The following is a 19,024-nucleotide window of genomic DNA, read 5'->3' on the forward strand; positions in this document are numbered from 1 at the left end:
AGTCAACTGGGTATTATTGGTATCTGCAGCCCTAAATCATAATAATAAGTGAGGATCCCCCATCTCTCTAGCTAGATCCCACTGTGCCTGGGGGACAGCTGAGAAGGGAGCATAAGGGTGTGGAAATTTTTGCCAGTTCTCAGTGCCGGGATTGGAGTTTGGTCAAAAAGATACTAACCCCAAGATGATTTTTAATATGGTAATGCAAACTAGAGCAAAAAAAACCCTCGAATTATTTTTATTTCTAATTTCAGAGAGTGGCCCATTGTAAATATACACACACATATATATATCTTTGGTAAAAAAAATCAAACCCATAGCAGTTACTGTTTCAGCACTGAAGCCTTCTCCTTCACTTCCTGGATTCTCTTGAGTTAGGAGATGGAAGCAGTTGAGGCACCCTCACATTAAATGTATTTAGAAGGGGAAGGGGATGGGAGGCTGCTCTGATGGGCATTTCCCTGGGGAAAGCGCAGCAGCAGAGGCTGGGTGCTGCTCCAGCAGGGAGGCAGGACACGTGCCTGGGGGTGTGACGCTGGACTCATGCCTGGGAGTCAGCGAGATGTGAAGAGCTGCCTGGTTGAGCTGAGCAGCACACTGAGCAGCACGCGCAGGCTAAGAAAAGAAGCAATTAGGGAGATGGAAGAGGAGGAGTGATGGGAGGGTAAGGGGGAAGAAGGATGAGCAGCAGGAAGGAAGAGGGAGGCAGATTGATTTCACAGTTACTGGAATCTCTAACTACATCAGTCACATTTTTCTTTCAGCAAATGTTCCAGCATAAGATTGCAGCTGGATCACATGGTTCATGGAAAGTTCAACTCCCCTTATTCCATCAACTTGGACTGCTGCTGTGTGTTGTGTCACATGCACAGCCCCCCCCCCCCCCCCCCTTTTGGATGGATGGCCTAAAAACACCTTGGGATGCTCCCTGGGAAGCACTAAGAGGGAAGAAGGTTTGCCTGGTTTTCTCCACAACTCCCATGGCACCGTCCTGGGTCTGACAACATCCTACATAGAAACTCTCCTTCTCTGAGAGGCAAGTGAGCAAGATCAGGAATGAGTGCAATGTGGGTGTAGGTCTCATGGCGAGAAGGCAGAGATGCACTTTTCTCAGCTCATGGTTTGGTTCAACCAGGCCAGCACTTGGGTGATCCTGGTGTAGACTCCATAGTGATTTGGACGTGCGCATCCCATTCCCCAGCTGACCAAACCAGCCAGAAACCACCTGCCACTGGGTTCCTTGCAGGCCAGCGGACCTCCAGAATCACCCTAGAGAAATGGAAAAGAAAATGGGGTAATGGTGATCCATTGTTTCTTGCTGCTCTGTGTGGCATTTCCAAACATATGGAGAGGAAGGAAGCTGGTGGAATTTAACGGGATACCTGGAGGAATGGGAGACAGAGGAATTCCTTGCAATTGATAATAATGAAGGAACACACAGGCTAATGTGCGTGACAAGAGCTACAGAGGCTGAGGGGTAAAAGACTGATGTAAACACATGACCTGGAAGTGTGAGGTAAAGAGTGGAGAATGGGCTGAAATAAGAAAAGGGGGAGTTTAAGTGCAATTGGATCCTGCCTAAGGCAAAGATGGTGGGAAGAAGTGTCCCAAGAACTATTGCTGGACACTTAGATCAGAGGAAATGTTGGGATAGTCACGCATTTTACAGTCTTTTCACCCTTATTTCAGGCTATGGTGTGCATCTGGGAGACTTGGAACACACCCCACCTCCGGTAGGCAACCCTGATCCCACAGTTCCTCCGTCACCTGGCAGGCATCTTTGTTGCCCTTGTGGTACCCAGCACACAGCATCCTGGGTGAAATCATGTAGTGATAGGCCTCGCTGCAGATGTCCTGCTGGATGAGCTGCACGTCCACCTTCTGCAGAACATTACTGATGTGCCCTGAGTGGTACAGCACCAAAAATAGTGCAGGTGAGCAGTGGTGGAGCTTCCCACCATTTACTGTGATCCTCAGCCCATGCCCATCCCACTGTATGCTGAAAGCTGCCATTTCTATTCTGCTTTTCACTGTCATCACAGTCTAACTTACAGCAGGGCACTGCACTGCTCCCATTGAATTTAATAGTACAGGTGTGGCCGAGGGGATGCAGGTTCGAGGGTCTTTGACATGAGGAAAACGTTGCTGTAAGCAAATGTCTATATAAACATGGGGTTGGGCTTAAGAGGCTGGGGCTGCTCCCTGCTGTGATCATGGCTGAATAGGCACTACACAGACCCCTAATTCCTGAAGGACCATTCTAGTCTTTGAATTAAAGAACGCATGCTGTCCCCATATAGATTACCACACTGTCATGCTGTCCTCTCTGAATGGGATTTCAAGGTACTCAGTAGGTAGCTTTATCCAACCTGTGACCCAAAATCAAAGGGGGTGAAGGAGGCATAATGCTTTGGGGTAAACAGAAGTCTATCCTGCCTACCTCGCATCTGAACCTATGTTTCTGCCTTGGCTCTGCTACAGCAGGCCACCAGCAAAGACCTTGCACCTACCGCCTTCCTTGAGGGCTCCCCAGCCAGTGATCCAGCAGTGAAGGCCAGGCTCAAAGAAGTGAGAAGGAGCAGGCAAGCAGATGGGCTGGATTAAGGGTGAGATGATGACAGGATGGTCCAGCTGGAGCAGGGCCACATCGTAATCATGGCTGTCCTCCTCGTAGTAAGGGTGGAGGAAGAGGCGGATCACCTTGAAGGACACCTCGGTGTGGCTGGTGGCATTTTGCAAGTATTTCCCCAGGTAAACTGTCCAGATGGAGGCAGAGGCCAGCCTGTGGGATGCAGCAGAGAAGATAACTTGTCACAGGGACAGGGAAGGATGGGCAGAGCCTGGCTACTTCTGTTGCAGTCTTTCAAGGAGTATCTGATATGGATGAACTTGTTCCTCAGAGGGGCCTCTTTTTTATTTGGCTACTGATATGAAGAAACTAGGTGGGACATTTTTTGATGCCTTGGCATGCCTGTACGGTGGGACCAGCTTTGGGCAGGTGCTCATTCACATGGGAAACTTGACATTTGCTTATTTTCCTTCACAAAGCAGGCTCAAATGTGTATATAGGTTAGGCAAGCAAGTGGGGCTGGTCGTGTGCAAGTCATTGTGATAGAGAAGAGAGGAAGGGCTGAGTGGGTGAAGCAAAGCTGCAAGGAGAAGGAGAGATGGAGAAGGAGAGCAAGCTCTCAGAGGTTTCTAAGAGGGAGTAAAGTGAGAAAAGCAGCGCAGGAGTGAGGGTATTAAAAGGCATGACAGCCCTTTACAGGAACGGGGGTGAAAGCCAGGAACAGCCTAACAAGGTGATAACACAGAGAGCAGTACAGCTATCTAACAGGGCTGTGCTAGCTCCCCCCCATCTAGCATTGGGACACTCCAAAATGGTCAATTCAGCCTGCATGGGCCACTTGAAAGCCCTGCTCCCAGTGCTGGTGGGCTTCCTTGAAGGGTTGTAGGACACAGGTAGGAGCATGGCAGGAGGAGGGCGAGGTGAGAAGTGCAACTGCAGCACAGCCCCAGGCCTACCAAGACTGGTGTCACCATACTGAAGGTGACAGCATGGGACCCAAACAGCATCCTCCACAGGTAATGCTATCCTGGACCCATCCTAGCACATGCTGAAGCCTCCATGGTTGTCATAGCATGGGGACAAGCCAGAGCCAAACCAAAGGTAGAACTGTGAAGTGTCTTCCACTACCATTGCCCTCCCAAAGCTGCTCTGTGAATCCAGCACTGCCCCTTTTTCCCTGATGCACACCCAAACACTAGTGTGTGTACCCATACCCCTTTCTCCAGCTGCAAGCCATGATAATCCTCCCATCACATATGGCACGGAAAGCAGTGCAGGCCCTTCTCTCTCCCAGCACCCTCCCCTCTCCGTTTACCTCTCATCCTGGAAGCAGTGCGCAGCTGAGACCACCCAGCGATCAGCAACAAGTGTTCCCCCGCAGATGTGGCGCCCCCGAACTTGCAGGCTGGCCTGCCATGGCCATTCCCCTTCCACGGAATTCTTACCCCCCACGATCCTGCTGAGAGGGGCTTGGAGCCCACAGTCTGAGGAAGAGCAGATGCAGCAGGTACTTCAGGGGAGGAAGGGAACGTGATATACTGTGCCTGCCCTTCCTTTCCGACTTAAATCCTGCTTATTTGACATTTAATGCCTTGCCTTGCCCAGCAAGCAGATGCTTTATGTACTGTGCAGGACAGGTCTAAGGAGCACTCTGCCCTGCATGTGCCCCCACTGATGCCTGCACAGCCTTAGCCTGGGGATGTCTTTGGGGCAGCACCATGTCTGTGCTACCTGCTGTGCTGCTGGGGAACCCTCACAGTCATTCCCCTTCACCTCCCACCAAGGCCCTGCATAAAACAAGCAGGGAAATGAAAACAGAAACTCTCTTCCCGCCAGTGACCATGCAGTCACGAGTGATTTCCCTGGCTGGAGCCTTGTAGGATGGCATTACTTCACATAAGCCAGCATCGTGGTCCAACAGGCAGCCTGTGGGTAGGACCTGGCATGTGAGGCACGTCTATCTGGCCTGCTGCCTCTGCCTGAAGGAGATGGGGAGCAGCAGTCCAAAGAGGAAAACGCCTGCTCACAGCTCGGCACAGAGATGGCTCCTTGCTGCTTCCACTGCAGGATGGAGAACCGGCACTGTTGCCATGGGGCAGGGGTAGGGAGAAGGTAGTGGAAAAAGGGAGGCTGGGTGATGATGGTGGTGAGGAAAAGGAGGCTCTGTGGCACCCCAAACCTGCCTGGCACATGTATGACTGAGCATTTCCTCACCACAGCTCTTCTCATCGGACAGGTCCTTGCAATCTGCAGTGGTGTCACACACAGGGTTGGGTTTCTTCACACAGGTCCCATCCTCACAGCGGTAGGTGAAGGGACTGCAGGGGACCTCTGCAAAGAGAGAGGGCTGCAGGTTGTAGGCGCAGCCTAAAGTCCTTTGGGGGGGGGGGGGGGGGAAGGCAACAGAGAGCTTTGGGGAACTCTGTAAATGATGACAGTGGATGTCCTGAGCAAGCTTGGTCAGCTACAGTCAGAGCAAACATAGTGATCAGGTGCCTGGTGCCTTTACCTCACAAGAGGGAAGTACATTACTGACAGTCCTGGGCTGAGCACAGCAGAAGGTATTTGTCCCCTCCCTACCTTCACTGCACTGCTCCTCATCACTCCCGTTGGCACAGTCCACCTGCAGGTTGCAGACCTTGCTGAACTCGATGCAAGAGCTGTCTTCACGGCACTGGAACTTTGCAGGGCACACTGCAAGGGAAGGGAGGGAAGCACCCAGGAATTAGCCATGCAAGAGAAGGTTAGGGTCCTACATCCACCAGTAGGCTCTGCAACCTCTTTCCCCGCCTCATACATAAGGTGTGATTAAGACCAGCTTTGGTATAGTGCAGTTGTGTGGTCTTTGCCTGATCTATGTTGTAGGTATGTCTGCGCCCTGTCTTATATTTTGCTGGTGCTGACTTAACTCTCCTTGAGTTCTTGGCTTGTCCTCAGACCTGCCTCATCACTATGGACTTGCCTTGAAGTCATTAGACTCTTGGTTGACCCCAGGTGGCCACCACCAGACCTGGTCCACTCGCCTTGTTCAGTTTCTGTATGACTGCATCCTGTATGGTGAGCTCACTGCTCCTCCTGCCTTGCTGTCACCCTCAGCTCATGGGTCACCTTTCCCTGCAGACCAGCTGCTCCCCTCAGTCTCTGGTAGGTGAGTCCTGAACAACAGTTCTCAATGCTCACGAGCTCCAACAGCACGGATGCAGATGGTCTTCAGGTGCCCACTTATCACAGAGTCTGACTTCTGGTTATAGATTTCTATATCAGGAACTTGCCAAGTGTTGGTGTGCATCTCTGTTCAACACAAAACATGATGGGCCAGTATCTCCAGGGCATTTTCTTATTGCAATGACTATAAGTTCTTCAGTAATTAGCATGAGGCTTCCAATGATGAAAGGTGCATGAAGATCTGAGACAACGTGAAGACTGATTTTAAAGACAGGGACATTTCAATACAGACATAGAGTGAGTAAACAGATGCAACAGTGGCAGGAGTGTAAGAAAGGAAGGAAATTGTGATGTTTCTGTTTTCTTTTTCAAATATGAAAGCATGTTTGAAAACACTGAGAAACAAATACATTTTTCTTCAGTCTTAGTCTGAACTTGGAACTGAATGACACAAGAAATGCCCGGGGCCAAGATCCAAGAAAGGATTAGATATTCATAAGGGTGTATATGCATGAGGGAAGCAAGAAAGCCCTGACAGCTAGATGATGGGACAGTGTGTGCTGTCAGCAAGACCACAGACAGTATAAAATCCAACCTCAGTGATCCTGTGAGAGCGCTCAGATTTCCAGCGCTGAATGAAAACTTCAGTGAGAAAGATTTCGCCTTCCTTTCACTTTAGACATTTCTATACTTTCCTCTGAATCTTTCATAATTGGCCACTGTCTCCAGTGGTTCGGGGATCTTCCTAGCTGAGAAAAACAGCTGTAGGGGACAGCTGATGAAAACTAAGTGGTGGCAGCAGTGTGATGCACCCCCCCACTTACAGCAGGGATGAGAGAATAGATGAATTAGGTGCCATGCATGAGCCTGAATAGCTGTTCCTATGAGAATGGGGCTTTGTGAGAGTCCTGGGATGCCAGGGATGGTGTCTGCATCACTACTAACTGCTGTTGGCGTGAAGAACTGATGGCTGATTGAGGACTTAGATGCTCTCAACCTGGGGTGCAATATATGGGTGAGGATCTGTATAGATCTAGTAGCTGAGGGGGGAAAGGGGAGAGAGCAGGGCAGTGAGTGGGCTGGGGGAGATGTGGGCAGGATGGGAGGGCTGGAAGCGGGATGCTGAGTTCTGTAACAGCAGAGGGGGCTGTCAGCCAGGGCTGAGGTTGATTGTCGGGGCTGGGGAAGAGGGGGTGAGAAGGACAAGGTGAGGGACAGCCTCCACTTCTCTCAGGCTGCTTGGAGCACTTAGTGCACGGACACTAGGGATTTCTCCCAGGACGACTGTGCTGTACCCAAGAGCAAGAGGTGTTGCTGCTCCTTCCTGAGCAGGCTGAGGCCATACAGCAGTGGGCTGAGGCTTTTAAGGATGCAGAGGTTTAAGCTCCTGGAGGAGAGGTACAAGGGCATACTTAGATTAAATGAATCCTTCCCATCTCTGTCTGCCATTGCAGCAGCAAGGGGCTGTGCCCTGCTGAGAGCAAGGACCATCGGGGAGAAGAAATCACTCACCACAGTTTCTCTCATCCAGCCCATTGGGGCAGTCCTTGATCCCGTCACAGGCTGGGACACACAGACCATTCACAGAACACAGGAACTCCCCGGGACAGGCTGTGAAACCGTCAGAGAGTAGTTAGTCCTCAGTGACTGGAAACTTCCTTGCAGCAGAGCACTGTGGCTTGAAAATGGGGCTGCACATCCCCTGACCACAGGTGTGTCACATCATCTGCTCTGAACAAGGGCAAACAGAGCCATGCTATACATCAGGAGAGGGAGGGCCCTGTCCCTGCTTCCCGGTGTACCAACGGGCAAGAGCCAGGACAACCACCCTCTTGGGGTGCTGTACCTCTGACTCCTGAATGCTGTGGGAAAGCTGAAACAGGTCCTTTGGGGTTGTTATTAAAACTTGGTTTGTGTTAGACATGTTGCAGGTGTGCATATTCAGGCACTGATATGTGTTACAGGCACCCTTTAGGAGGGAGATGGAGAAACCTTGGAAAGACAGACTGTGGGCGTGCATTTGCATATATACGTATGTGTATTTATATGTGGTTTTATTTGTCTCTCACTTGCGCAGATTCCAAGGTGAGCGGGAAACAGCTCTCTCTAAGAGCTTTTATAGCTGACATAAAAGCCACTTCAAGCTGGTCTCTCTCTGAATTCCCAAGGCCAGCCCATGATGTGGGGACTGGAGTGAGGCTGTAGTCAACTCTCTGACCTTGGGTTTTGGCACATGGATGCTCTGCAGCATGAGGCAGGGCCACAATGTGCAGAAACAGCTTTGCACATAAATGCCTCTTCTCTCTGGGAGATGAGTGTGTGCACATTTGTGAGCACGTGCATGAAGTGCTGATGGCATCTAGGTTTCATGGGATGTGCCTGGTGTTTATCGTAACACAAGCCAAGTGCACAGGGGGAGCTGGTAGCCACCATCCCACTGAAGAGCAGGCAGGAGCCTGAACTTACGGTCAGATTGGTTGTAAAGGCTGTAAGCTGCCTGTACGCCGGGGCCAGTTAAGGAGATCTGTGAGGTGAAGGTGATGGTGATATCAGCAGAGGATGTGACTGAGATCCGCTCAGCGTAGGCTTGCAGGGTCCGCAGACCACACAACCTGGGGAGCAAACACAAGCAGGGTGCTTCGGGCAGAGAGGAAGAAGACAGCCAAATGGGCTCAGTGGGGCTGGGGTGGGAAGGGGGCCTCACAGGCTGGGTATGGGGAAAATGCCTTCAATTATGGCGTGAGATCCAGGGTCCAGAGCAACCCTGTCTTTGGACATTTCCCACTTTCTGAGCTGAATTCAGACCACAGAAAGCAATTAATTCCTTGCATTTATCTTCCTGAAAAAGCCATGTCAGTGTAACTGTGGTGCTGACAGTTTAAGAGAGGAAGGCAGGGAGAGAAAAAGTGGAAATCCTAAAGCAAGTGAACATTGCTTCTGGGAAAGACACCTGAGAGGAAAAGAAGTTACCCCCACAGGAGTGCAGAGGAAGTTAACGAGACAGGCTGGGGGAAGTTTTGGAGGGAAAAAGAGGCAATTTTGCAGTATGCAGGAGAAAAACAAAAGCCATGGGTCCATCCATCTCCAAGCCTGCTTTGGGGAGATGGGAGTGCAGCAGCTCTCGGTGGTGGCAGAGCCCCCATCTATCTATGGGTGCTAATTTTGGGAAGTCCTGCAGTGGAAAGCAGCTGCAGTCAAAGCAGGAGGATATGGAGCTAGGCAGAAGGTCTGTACGGAGGTGGGTGGAAGGCAATGGCACACAGATAATATTGCAGAGGTGGTGACAGGCAGATTTGCAAACACAAGTTGATGTGGGAGGACACCAAGGTTACACATGGGAGAAAACTAGAAAGCCTGATGCAAACAGCAAGTCAGAGAAGACAGGCTCGTAACTTGAAGCAGTTCTGCAAGAAATGTGCTCACTGGGGAGCCTGTGAATAAGAGAGGCTGAAAAAGAACTAGAAAAGCAAGAGGCACCAGCACGAAAAGCGGCCACTGCGTGTGGCGATAGCCTGTCCTTCCTCAGACCTGGTGGCTGAAGTGAGCAGGGACCCTCCAGAGGTTTAATCCCGGTTTAATCCCAGGTGGATTAAACGAGGACCCCAAGACACACCTTCTGTTCTGAATTATCCACTGGCCTTGGGTACAGGGCAGGTCGTGCTTCTGTCTGCTGAGCGAGTAGGCATCAAACCACAAGGTGACCCCATAGTTGAGGGATGGGACCTGCAGGCAAGGGGTCCAGAGCAGGTTGTCGATGGCTCCTGTGAGTGCTGCAGCTCACTCCATAGGACAGAAACGAGCAGGGTAGATGTGAAGGGGAAAGCTGTCAATACGCACATTGCAGGCCAGAAGGGAGCACCCTCTAAACTGAGGCCGTGCCGCAGCCCAGGGTAGCTCTGCCAATATTAGACTCCTTTCCCTTCAGAAACACGCATTATGTGGAGGCTAGGCAGCGTGCCACCCTCTGCTTGCTTCTCATGGAGATCTGACTGAGGGCACCAGCTGTACCCCTTATCCCCCTGAATGTGGGCATGGGTTTCAGGGATGGGGTGGATGCTCTTGTGGGAGCTGGCTCTTACCGTCATGTGCCAGGTACACTGTGTGTTGGGTGAGTAGTAACTGGGGTAGTGTGGGGTGCCGATCTTCCCCTGCAGCTCCAGGCTCTCCCGCAGGGTTATGTTCACTTCACAGGCTGTAAATACAGACATTCAAAGCCCTGCTACCTCAGCCTGGGAATGCCATATACTCATCCCACTGTAGGAGAAAAAGGGCTCTAAGGCTTAATGCTAGAGGTGGCTGGGATCTTCCACTTCAGTCCCCCTGCAAGGGGCCATTTCTACCTGGCAAGACTTCTAGCCTCCTTCTCCTGTCCGGAGAGGGTAATGGCGATGTAAATTGCTGCTTTAGATTCATATTGAATTGATATTTATCTGTAAGTGCATGTGGACGTGATGTCCAGGCCACATCTGGTTTGTCCATGCACGAGAACTTGGCCTTCTTGTAACACAATCACTTGGGCTCTGCTTGCCAGACCTTAGGCTGTAAAGACTTGAGCCAGATGTGAATGTGTGAGTACAGGTGAGGGAATAACATCTAACCTTTTTACTGACCAGTTTTACCCTTGCAATATAGAGTGAGTTTTGACCCTAACGAGGATGGAGCACCTCTAGGAGCTGTGATGCAGGAATTAACCTGTGTCCTTTCTATGTCTATGGCCTCTCTCCTCCAGCCTTCCTCACCTTTGAGGGGCACTGCCTGCGCTGAGAGGATGAAAGGGTCATAGTAGCTGTACATGGCTTTCTTCCACACGATGGACATGACAGGGCCAGATGAAAGGACTTCCACAATGGGCTCCTGCCGGCTGCAGCCATAGATCCTCAGGGGAAAGAGGTAAAAGGTTAGGAGTGAAGCAAGCGACAAACAAGAAGAATGAGAAAGAGACAATAGATGTCTGTGTTATCTGCAGCACATGCCTGCTGTGAGGCACTTGAGTCAAACAACAGGCCAGCAGAGAGACAGCTGGTGCTGTTGTAGTCTCTCAGACTGCATGGCAGGCTCTGTGATATCCCACATCAGTGACTTTGGCTCATCAGCAAGACACAGGTTCTGCATCAAAGAGAATTTCCTCTGATGCAGTCTAACACCTTCCCCTGCTGTGGTGTGTAGCGCCATCCTGCCCGGCTTCCCCACTGTGCTTGCCCTGCTCAGGAGCTACCTACGAGGTGATGAGGTGTTTCTCCAGGGGCCCGGCTGCGTTGTACATAGCCAGGCGGTCCCTGCAGTCCGTCAGAGTCCACTCCAGGTGCAGCTTGATCATGTAGCCCTTGAGGCTATGGAGGTGCCAAAGACAACTGGAGGCCAGGTAGTCAGGGCCCTCCAGCCTTAGGACGTCATCCTCTTGGACATAGCTGTACCTGTAGCAACCTGAATCCAGAGGAAAGACAGAGGGATTGAAACCGCGAGGTGATGTAAGTGGAAGCAAAGCAGGGCTTAGTGGTGGTTGTAACGGAAATTAATATACGGTATTGTCTCTTGGGAAATCAATGTAAGTGAGCCCTATTTCAGGGTAAGGCTGACTCATCCCGGTGATCTCAGTTTACTTTTACATATGTTGTGATGGCAATGGTCCCTTTTTACTGTTGCCCCAGTTTCTCTCTGTAAAAACTGACCCCTCTTCCTTGGTTAAGCTAGTACTACCACAGGCTTTAAATATCAGCACAGAGCAGTTATCTTCTAATAGCTCTATTTTGTTCTTCCCCTCTTTCTCCTCTCACCCCCATATTCTCCACTGCTTTACAACCCTCTCACCTGGTTTCCAAGTTTCACCAGGCTTCCATATTAAGATTTTTGAATAGAAGTCAGCTTAAAAATGAGTTTCTAACAGTATATCTGATGCAAGCTCCCAGCCACAGCACTTACAACACTACCTGAAATTAATAAAAGCATCTTCAAACATTGCTAAAGCAAGAGACCCCTAAATGACTGACAACACATCCAGTGCAGAGCCACGCAGGAGGATCCCCACTCAGCAGAATTCCACGGGGCCTGGGATTAGCTCTGTCGTACCAGTACACCATGCAATCTGATGGGATTCATTAGGACTCATTCATTAGGATTCATTAGGGCAAGACTAAGGTGGCTGCGCTGCACCTGGGAGCTGGTATCTTTGCACAGTTGTGTGCTACTGGGGCAGAGGTGTCAAGATGCTCAAAGCCACCCAGCATGTAGCTGCTTTACGTAGTTTGGATCTGACCAAGCAGCAGCATTGGTGCTCCCTTGCTACTGTTCTCATCTCCCTTTCCCAGGATTTACAACTCCAGAAGCAAAGAAGCTTTCTGTGCCCTATAAAAATCCCTCCCATAAAATCACAAACTCAAAAGGAAAGGAAAAGATAGCCTACCCAGAGTGGATTTCAGCACTACTATGTCTTTCACACTGGATTCTGTTAGAAAGAAAATATATAAAGGAAGATAAACAAAAAGATAAATCTGGTAGCATCTGAATACTAGCATGGCAGGTGATGACTCCCTTCCTTCCTGTGTAAATGGCTTGCTCACAACTTCAGTATGAGCCATCCTCCAGGTACTTCTCCATCTGCTCGCAGGAACTTGTTTCAGTCATGCCGTTTCAGTCATGCTGTCCCTGTCTCTCTTGAGAAATCTCTCTGGCCTCTGCCCCAAACCCAACAGCCCAAGTCCATACTTTCCAGTCTACCATGGGCTTCTCTACCATTTTTCCTTGCCCATTTTTCTGTGCTGTTCCAGGACCTCTTCCTCTGCCCAGAATCATGGGGAAGCATGGCCTGGGCATTGCTTCAGGGAGCCACCCTACTCCTCCGCCAACCACACCACAGGGAACAACCCCACTTCCCAGAACCTTCACCATCTTCCCTCCCCTCCCCTCCCCTGCTCTCCTAGTTTAAATAACCCTCACTAAAAATTGTGTGAGTTACTGAGGGTGGGGAAGGAGGTCTCATTTGATGACCACCGGTTGATGACCTACTCAACATCCTTACAGAACACACCTCTGGAGAAGGGGGATGCAGAGAAAGCCACCAGCAAGGACTACAAATCAATATGAAACAAAGTCACAGGGTGGACAACATTTTAAGGAGAGCTGGGCTTTGCTCCAGCCTTCCAGCTGAACTGGGAGCCACCAGAGATCAGGTGCTACTGAGAATAATTGCCAAAATAAAAGGCACCATGAGGTCAGTTGGGTGTGAGAATTGCTGTTGGGGTTTTGCCTAGGTCAGGGCTTTGGTCTTTTGTAGTTCCTAAGCAGATCTTGCAATTCTGTGGGGAGAGCTAAGCAGATTTGTCATAGCAAAAACAGATGTGTTGGAAAAGACGATCCTGCCGGCATAAGGCAGGCTCCTAGAGAAATGCATGTGCTGTAGGGAAGGACGTAGACTGAACTGATATTAAGTACTCTCCATCTGAAGGTAATAAGGAGTCCCTATAAGGAGAAGGTAGTCCTGAAACTCTTTGGGAGAAAGGGGAAGACAGTGTGCTGGGGCGAGTGGAGGTGTTAGTAAAAATGAAACATTGCAAAGGTTCCTGTGCTAGTCAATGGTTTGCAGCTCTGTGTCTTAACATTAAAGCAGGTCAGCAAATGAGTCTGTCAGAAAGCAATGAAGTGCTAATGACTTGCTATTAGCTAGCTTTTTTTTCACTCCAGTTTTTCAGAGCAAATGAAACCAGAGGTTAAGTCACTGGCTTGAGGTCACCCTGGCCCAGCAGTAAAAGAAGTTTCTGGGTTTTGCCTTAGTTGCTAGACTGTGCTTCTGAGAGGGTGGTGGAAAGGACTAGAGAAAGCAGAAGGAGCTGGAGAAGCTACAACTGGTGTGTAAATACCAAAACAGAAAGAAGCGTGGCCTGCTGGAATGTATAAAACAGTGAAACAGATGCAAATAAGATGGAAATGGGAACAGCTTAAAAAATGGCACCATCATTTTTCTTTGTTTATTAGTTACATTATGAAGTGTGTAGAAAGGGAAAATGCTAGATGGGCTGACTTGGAAGCATTTAACATAATATCTTATGATACTTTTCTAAAGAAAGTTAATTTAAATCAGTTGAGCTTAAGGTCTGGTATGCTAGAAACAAAAAATAAGTAGAAATAAGTGACTAATGGTAACTGTGATGGACATGCCCTCACGAGATGCTAATGTGTCTCCAGAATAAGATCTTGACATGATGCTCTGGATGAGGGAGTTAAAGTCATTTTGAGGAAATAAAATTTTCTTTGGGGACACCAAAAAAATTGCTCCCAGTATAAAACAATTGAGATATGGAGGGAAAAGTTACAGAAAATGAGAGTGGGGTATTTAAAATAAGTTTCACCTTAGAAAAATATGAGATAAAATGTATAGGGAAAAAAAATTGGAAATGAAGAAGAAACTTGGAAATGAGAGTCCCAAGAGGAGAAAAGAAAACCAATGTATTTTAAAACCTGTGAGGTTTGGGGCTTTCTAAGAGAAATCAGATAAAGCTGAGAAGTTAAGTCTCATTAGAAAGACCAAATGCAAATTCCATTGGGTTTGGATGCCTTGAATATAGACACATCCCTAGTCCTTTATTTAACACTTATTTTAAAGAACTTCTGTAAGGGTAGCTTTTTAAAGAGGCTTTGATCTTCACTGTGGGCAAAAAGAAACAATCCTTAATATTATATGTCAAGAAATGAAGTGGCAACAATGCTGTGTCTCGGAGGAAAACAAGTGGTGACTCAGGTATGTTGCCTTTGTTCTTCTCTCAATCAATAGCCTGAAATAATCTCCCAAAGGGAAGCAGGAAACCTAATTGCTTGCTATTTTTGAGCTGAGCTGATCAAAGTCGTGATCTGTGTAAGATCTTACTCCAGAGAAGTCAAAGCTGAGGGGAGAAGAAAAAGTTGCCTAACTGGTCATGGTCAGCTGTATCTCTAATAATCTTTAATCCTTCAAAGGAAGAATGTTTTAGGGTTTTGAGGTTTTTTTAATCAAAGTTCAGTTCTCTATCAGGAAGAAACATGTGTAATTCTATCTTCTGATCCTCACTTCTTCCCTATTCTCTTCACATTTCCCTTATTCCCTTCAATAGTGGCCTCTGGCCTGTTCTCCTAACCTCCTTTCGGCACCTTATAAAATCTTGGAGCATTTCTGACTGCTCAGGCCACAGCTGAGCAGCTGGTACTTACCCAGCAGAACCAGTGAGTCGGGGTTGACCGTGTACTCTGTCTGGTAGGACAGGCTGCCCGAGCTGTTGAAGCTGGTGGAGAGCTCCTGGTGGAGCACTGTGTTTACCCTCTCGGCAGTCATCTCCTGCTGCTGACTCTCAGGGATTTGGAGGGCAAACCAGAAGAAGAAGGTCAGAGCTCCCTCCCTAACAGAGAAATAGCATGTTAAATATCCTTTGTCTTCCTCTTCAGAATCACTGGAGAGGAAAACCCCAGAGATTAAGCCCCTGCTGTTTTTCCACAAATCAGACCTATCAATGTTGACCTTCCAGATCACTGCTGCAATCCAGAGGAACCACTCTGTGGGATGGGAGACCTGCTGCGTCTATGGTGCTAGTTAATGCTCAGTCGTTTGGGGGAGGAAGCCATTTTATGCCATCTGGCTTTAGTGGTGACCGTAGGTGGTCAAATTAATGTGATAATTAATCAAGACTCTTCTAATGACTGGTCTCATTTCAGGCAGAAATGACCTTTGGTTACTACTGACCAGGCACTGAAAAGAAGTACTCAAGACTCGATTGTGTCACGTCCCAGTGGTGACAAGTGGATGATTTATGACTCAGTACCTTACCACAAGCCATTAATGCTGGGCAGGCTCAAGCTGCAGGAGACTATGACTGGGAAAGCTCTGTTCAACCAGCTGGCAGAGAAAATTGAGCAAACCTTTGTTCAGTAAAAGGCTAGAGGAAGAATTGAGAGTGAAACTTTGTTTTCCTCAGTTGAAAATGGAGCTTTGTTAAAATTGCAATTTTCCTTAGCTGAAGGACGTATTCAGGGAAGTAGTTTTCCATGGAAAAAATCAAAAGCAATATATATGTCAGTTCGGAAGTTATTCCTGCTTTCTTGATCTACAAAGCTGCAGTATCACATCTGTCCAATTCCACTGTTACCCTATTCTCACATGGACCGTGTTTCTTGGCTGGAATGCCTTTTCCATGGTGCATTCTGGCCTCTCCCTTCTGGTGCCTAGAATCAGGCCATAAAATGACTTTCTTGAATTAGAAAGTTAATTTCCATCTGCTTAGATTCTGAGAATGCCAAGCCCTTTTTTTTTTTTCCCCTCTCTCTAACTTCTGCTTCTCTGAAAAATTCCTCAGTTTTGGCTTTTCATTATGACCTCGGATGAACATAAACATCAAAACATCCCCAGCTCTGTCATGCTGGAATCATTCTGGATCTGGGCTGCCCAGCCTAGCCTACAGCCCATGGTAGGGACTGCAGCAGTTTGTCACGGTCAGATTTTGATGAAACCGGAGTAGAATTGACTGGAAGCTTTCACACACGAACAAGCAAATATGCTGTGGGTGCTACTCACCCAAAGGCATACACTGTGCTCGAGTTGTAATATCGACCCAGCTCTGTGGCACGAATCAGTTCCTTCAGCTGTAATGAGAATGTCGTCTGATAACTATTGTGCAATGTTACAGTGGCAAAGGACCTATGGCCAACCCTATGTTCCATCCCTCTTGCTGTAGAGACCCACCAAGTTTGTCACTTGGATGAGGGTACCTGACCCCTTCCTCCTTCTATGCACTGAACTGCCTCAGGGCCAGCTCTGGTCATGAAATTGGCCTCACCATCTTCTGGAGCTTAGCTGACTCCAACCAGAAGGCTCTGGACTCCACCTGCCCAAGGTCCGGGGAGTACTGGCGATTGATGACCTGGAGGCTGCCACAGTAATACTGCAGGATAGCCGGTTCCAGGTGCCATGGTCTGTAGTCTGTCAACAGAAGACACTACTGGATTACTCTGCTGATACGTGAGAGAGAGGGGTTTACCCATGTGTATAAGTCTGTAAAGATCACCCAGAGTCACTAACACATTTTGGGGTGGGCATTGAGTTGACTACAGCCCATCCACCTTGTGTGTGGGAACAAAACGTGTTGGATTTTTACCTAGGAAATACCAGGTTGCTGCAGCAGCTCCAGCCAGCAGAAGAAAGGTTATCCCAATGGGCACGTAGCGGAGGCAGTCACGTGAGTTAGTCTCACACTTGTCCTTTGAGAAGGAGTTAGCATCTTCCTCTTGTTCTCCGGCCTCCATCGGGGCATCTAGTGACACAGCATTCCATGGTCAGGATGAGTTTTCTGCTTCCCTTCACATCTGTCTCTAGAGGTGCTCTGCCATTTCTGTGCTCCTCTCTATAGCCCCAAGAGATCTGTGTGCCAGCCATCAAAGACATTGCTCAGCGCAAACGTGAGTAGAACTCCTAATTCCATGGGAGACAGGCTTCCAGGCCATTGTCCTGTCTATGCCTCCTGGTAATTTCTTAATTTTCAAAGGCATTCCCTGGGGTCTGCTTCTGCCAAAACCACAAATGAGTGCAATAATGAATTTCTCCAGAGACACAAGTGTTGTCCTCCCAGGCTGGGAATAGTTTTAAACTGGTATTTTATTGACCTAGAAATCACTACAATAGAAAATCTATGATCTCAGATGCCCGCAGAAGTTGCACAGAACAGCCACAGCCTGGGAGGCAGAAGTTGCACTTTGCCTGCTGTTCCATTTTGCTCTCTGTCTCTAAAAGTATGCAAGCCTTACCATTCCCACCAGACTGTGTTCCCCAGGGCTAAGGCCATGCTAGTTTAGCTAGTGAGGAGAGATAACCTGAGTAACACTCAGCCCCCTACCACCCTCTGCTTGTGCCAGGGCACATCTTCTGTCTTCCTTTGCCCCTTGTCTCCCCCAGGATGCTTTTTTGCTTCCTCTCCACCACTCCCCTTCTGACTGCATCAGACTAAATGCCATTGATGAAGGGAGCCACATTGATCTTGGTTGTCTGACCCAACTTCCTTCTCCATTCCTCTGCCATCACTGAGTGCATGGCTGCCCACAAACGCTTTCTGTGTTTCTGTGTCTGCAGAGCAAAGGGGTGTGAAGCATCCAGGTGGGAGGGTACAGAGATTTTGGGAAATGCCTGTGCCCTGTCTACATGTCTGAGAGTCCCCTTTGTGCCCAATGGTGTGTATGAGTGAATGGGATGGACTTGCTGCATATGTCGGAAGAGGTGGTTTGCCTCATGCACGTTTTAGCCTGCATGGGTGATACAAATCATTCCAAAGATAGGGGTGAGTGGGCTCCTCAGTCTCCTTGCTTTTCCCAGTTACAGAGTCCCAAGCCCTCCAGGCTGCCTTGCAACATGAAAACACACTTGCAGAAAGCAAGCATCAGGTAGCTCACTTCAAAACATTAAACCCAGCTTGGTGAACATCAGCACTTGGACAATCAGCCACATATCTACTGCTCTAATACACCCTTCTAGAGAGGCACATGGTACAAACAGGTCCAGCAGAGATTGCCCTCCCTTGCTTCTCATGGGTCACCCCTCTATGCAACCCCTGGGGAGCATCTCTTTGCCAGTGAACAAAGTTGGGCGGTCCAGCAGAGCAAAGGCACTTCTCTGCTATCACAGCATCCCTTCAGAAACAGCAGGTACAAGCAAAGAACCGCAGACAGAGGGGCAGGGGCAGGGGCAGGAAGGCAGGAAGCAGCAGCAGCAGAGTCTCTTTCTTAGAAGGTTTGATGGTAGGCACTGGGGTTTCCCCTGGAGCTGCAGACCTACCTTTGAAGCCTGTTGCCATCTGTGAGGCTTGGCCCACACCCCCTATGCAAGCCAGCTCACACATGCATGGAGAGGGGGGAGAGAGGAGGACATTTATTTACCCAAGCTCAAGGTTGTCTCAGCGATCAATAATGTGGTGCCATATCCCTTCAGCTCGACCTTTGTCCTGCGCTGTCCTGCTGCGATGTGTCAGTGCACCCCGTACAATGGGGTTTTTCTTCTCTGAAATGGAGGTTTTGGAGGCTTGTGCAGGGATAAGATCTGCAGGCTGAGCCTGGAATAAGTCAGGGTAGAAGCACCTCCAGCCGTGCAGAGAACAACCAGGAGGCTGGTGCAGATAGGTTACGTTGTCTTCCTTGTGGGAGAAGGAGCTGCTGAGCAACAGCTGTATTTCTTAGCTACCCTCCTTGGTCCCATTGGAGGGAGAGACAAAGCACAGGGTGTGTGCTCCCCAGCACAGGGATGGAGCAGATGCTGGCTGGCAGGTGTAGATTGCTTGAAGGAGGGAAGAT

At 49.0% G+C, this 19,024-nt stretch overlaps 1 protein-coding gene across 4 annotated transcripts; it reads right to left on the bottom strand.

The window, feature by feature from the left end:
- Positions 1-222: 222 nt before the first annotated feature.
- Positions 223-17,027, bottom strand: TMPRSS6 (transmembrane serine protease 6). Of its 4 annotated transcripts, XM_061445151.1 has the most exons (17): positions 16,846-17,027; positions 16,528-16,670; positions 16,266-16,333; positions 14,912-15,096; positions 12,135-12,176; positions 10,954-11,158; positions 10,474-10,610; positions 9,814-9,926; positions 9,348-9,457; positions 8,201-8,346; positions 7,247-7,345; positions 5,150-5,263; positions 4,784-4,900; positions 3,885-4,053; positions 2,511-2,782; positions 1,768-1,904; positions 223-1,269 (listed from the first exon to the last, which is right to left on the bottom strand). In XM_061445151.1, exons 1-17 carry the CDS (start codon positions 16,991-16,993, stop codon positions 1,111-1,113), a joined length of 2,364 nt encoding a protein of 787 aa, XP_061301135.1. In that variant the 5' UTR covers positions 16,994-17,027; the 3' UTR covers positions 223-1,110. The 4 variants fall into 4 exon arrangements, with proteins under 4 accessions (XP_061301135.1, XP_061301139.1, XP_061301137.1 ...); XM_061445152.1 differs by lacking the exon at positions 1,768-1,904 and having other exon boundaries at positions 1,137-1,269; XM_061445155.1 differs by lacking the exons at positions 16,266-16,333; positions 16,846-17,027 and having other exon boundaries at positions 16,528-16,638.
- Between the last annotated feature and the right edge of the window lie 1,997 nt (positions 17,028-19,024).

This window comes from Pezoporus flaviventris, unplaced genomic scaffold (assembly GCF_033815535.1).
Source record: "Pezoporus flaviventris isolate CSIRO_AGI_PZ_B2104156 unplaced genomic scaffold, CSIRO_AGI_Pfla_v1 ptg000002l, whole genome shotgun sequence".
NCBI classification, from domain to species: Eukaryota; Metazoa; Chordata; class Aves; order Psittaciformes; family Psittacidae; genus Pezoporus; species Pezoporus flaviventris.

Excerpts from the sequence above, each read along its gene's own strand:
- TMPRSS6 (XM_061445151.1), bottom strand. The coding sequence starts at position 16,993 with ATGGAGGCCGGAGAACAAGAGGAAGATGCTAACTCCTTCTCAAAGGAC. Across the intron at positions 16,334-16,527 it reads CAGCTAAGCTCCAGAAGATG|CTGAAGGAACTGATTCGTGC; the intron begins GTGAGGCCAATT and ends TTCTCATTACAG. Across the intron at positions 4,901-5,149 it reads TGAGGAGCAGTGCAGTGAAG|AGGTCCCCTGCAGTCCCTTC; the intron begins GTAGGGAGGGGA and ends CTCTCTTTGCAG.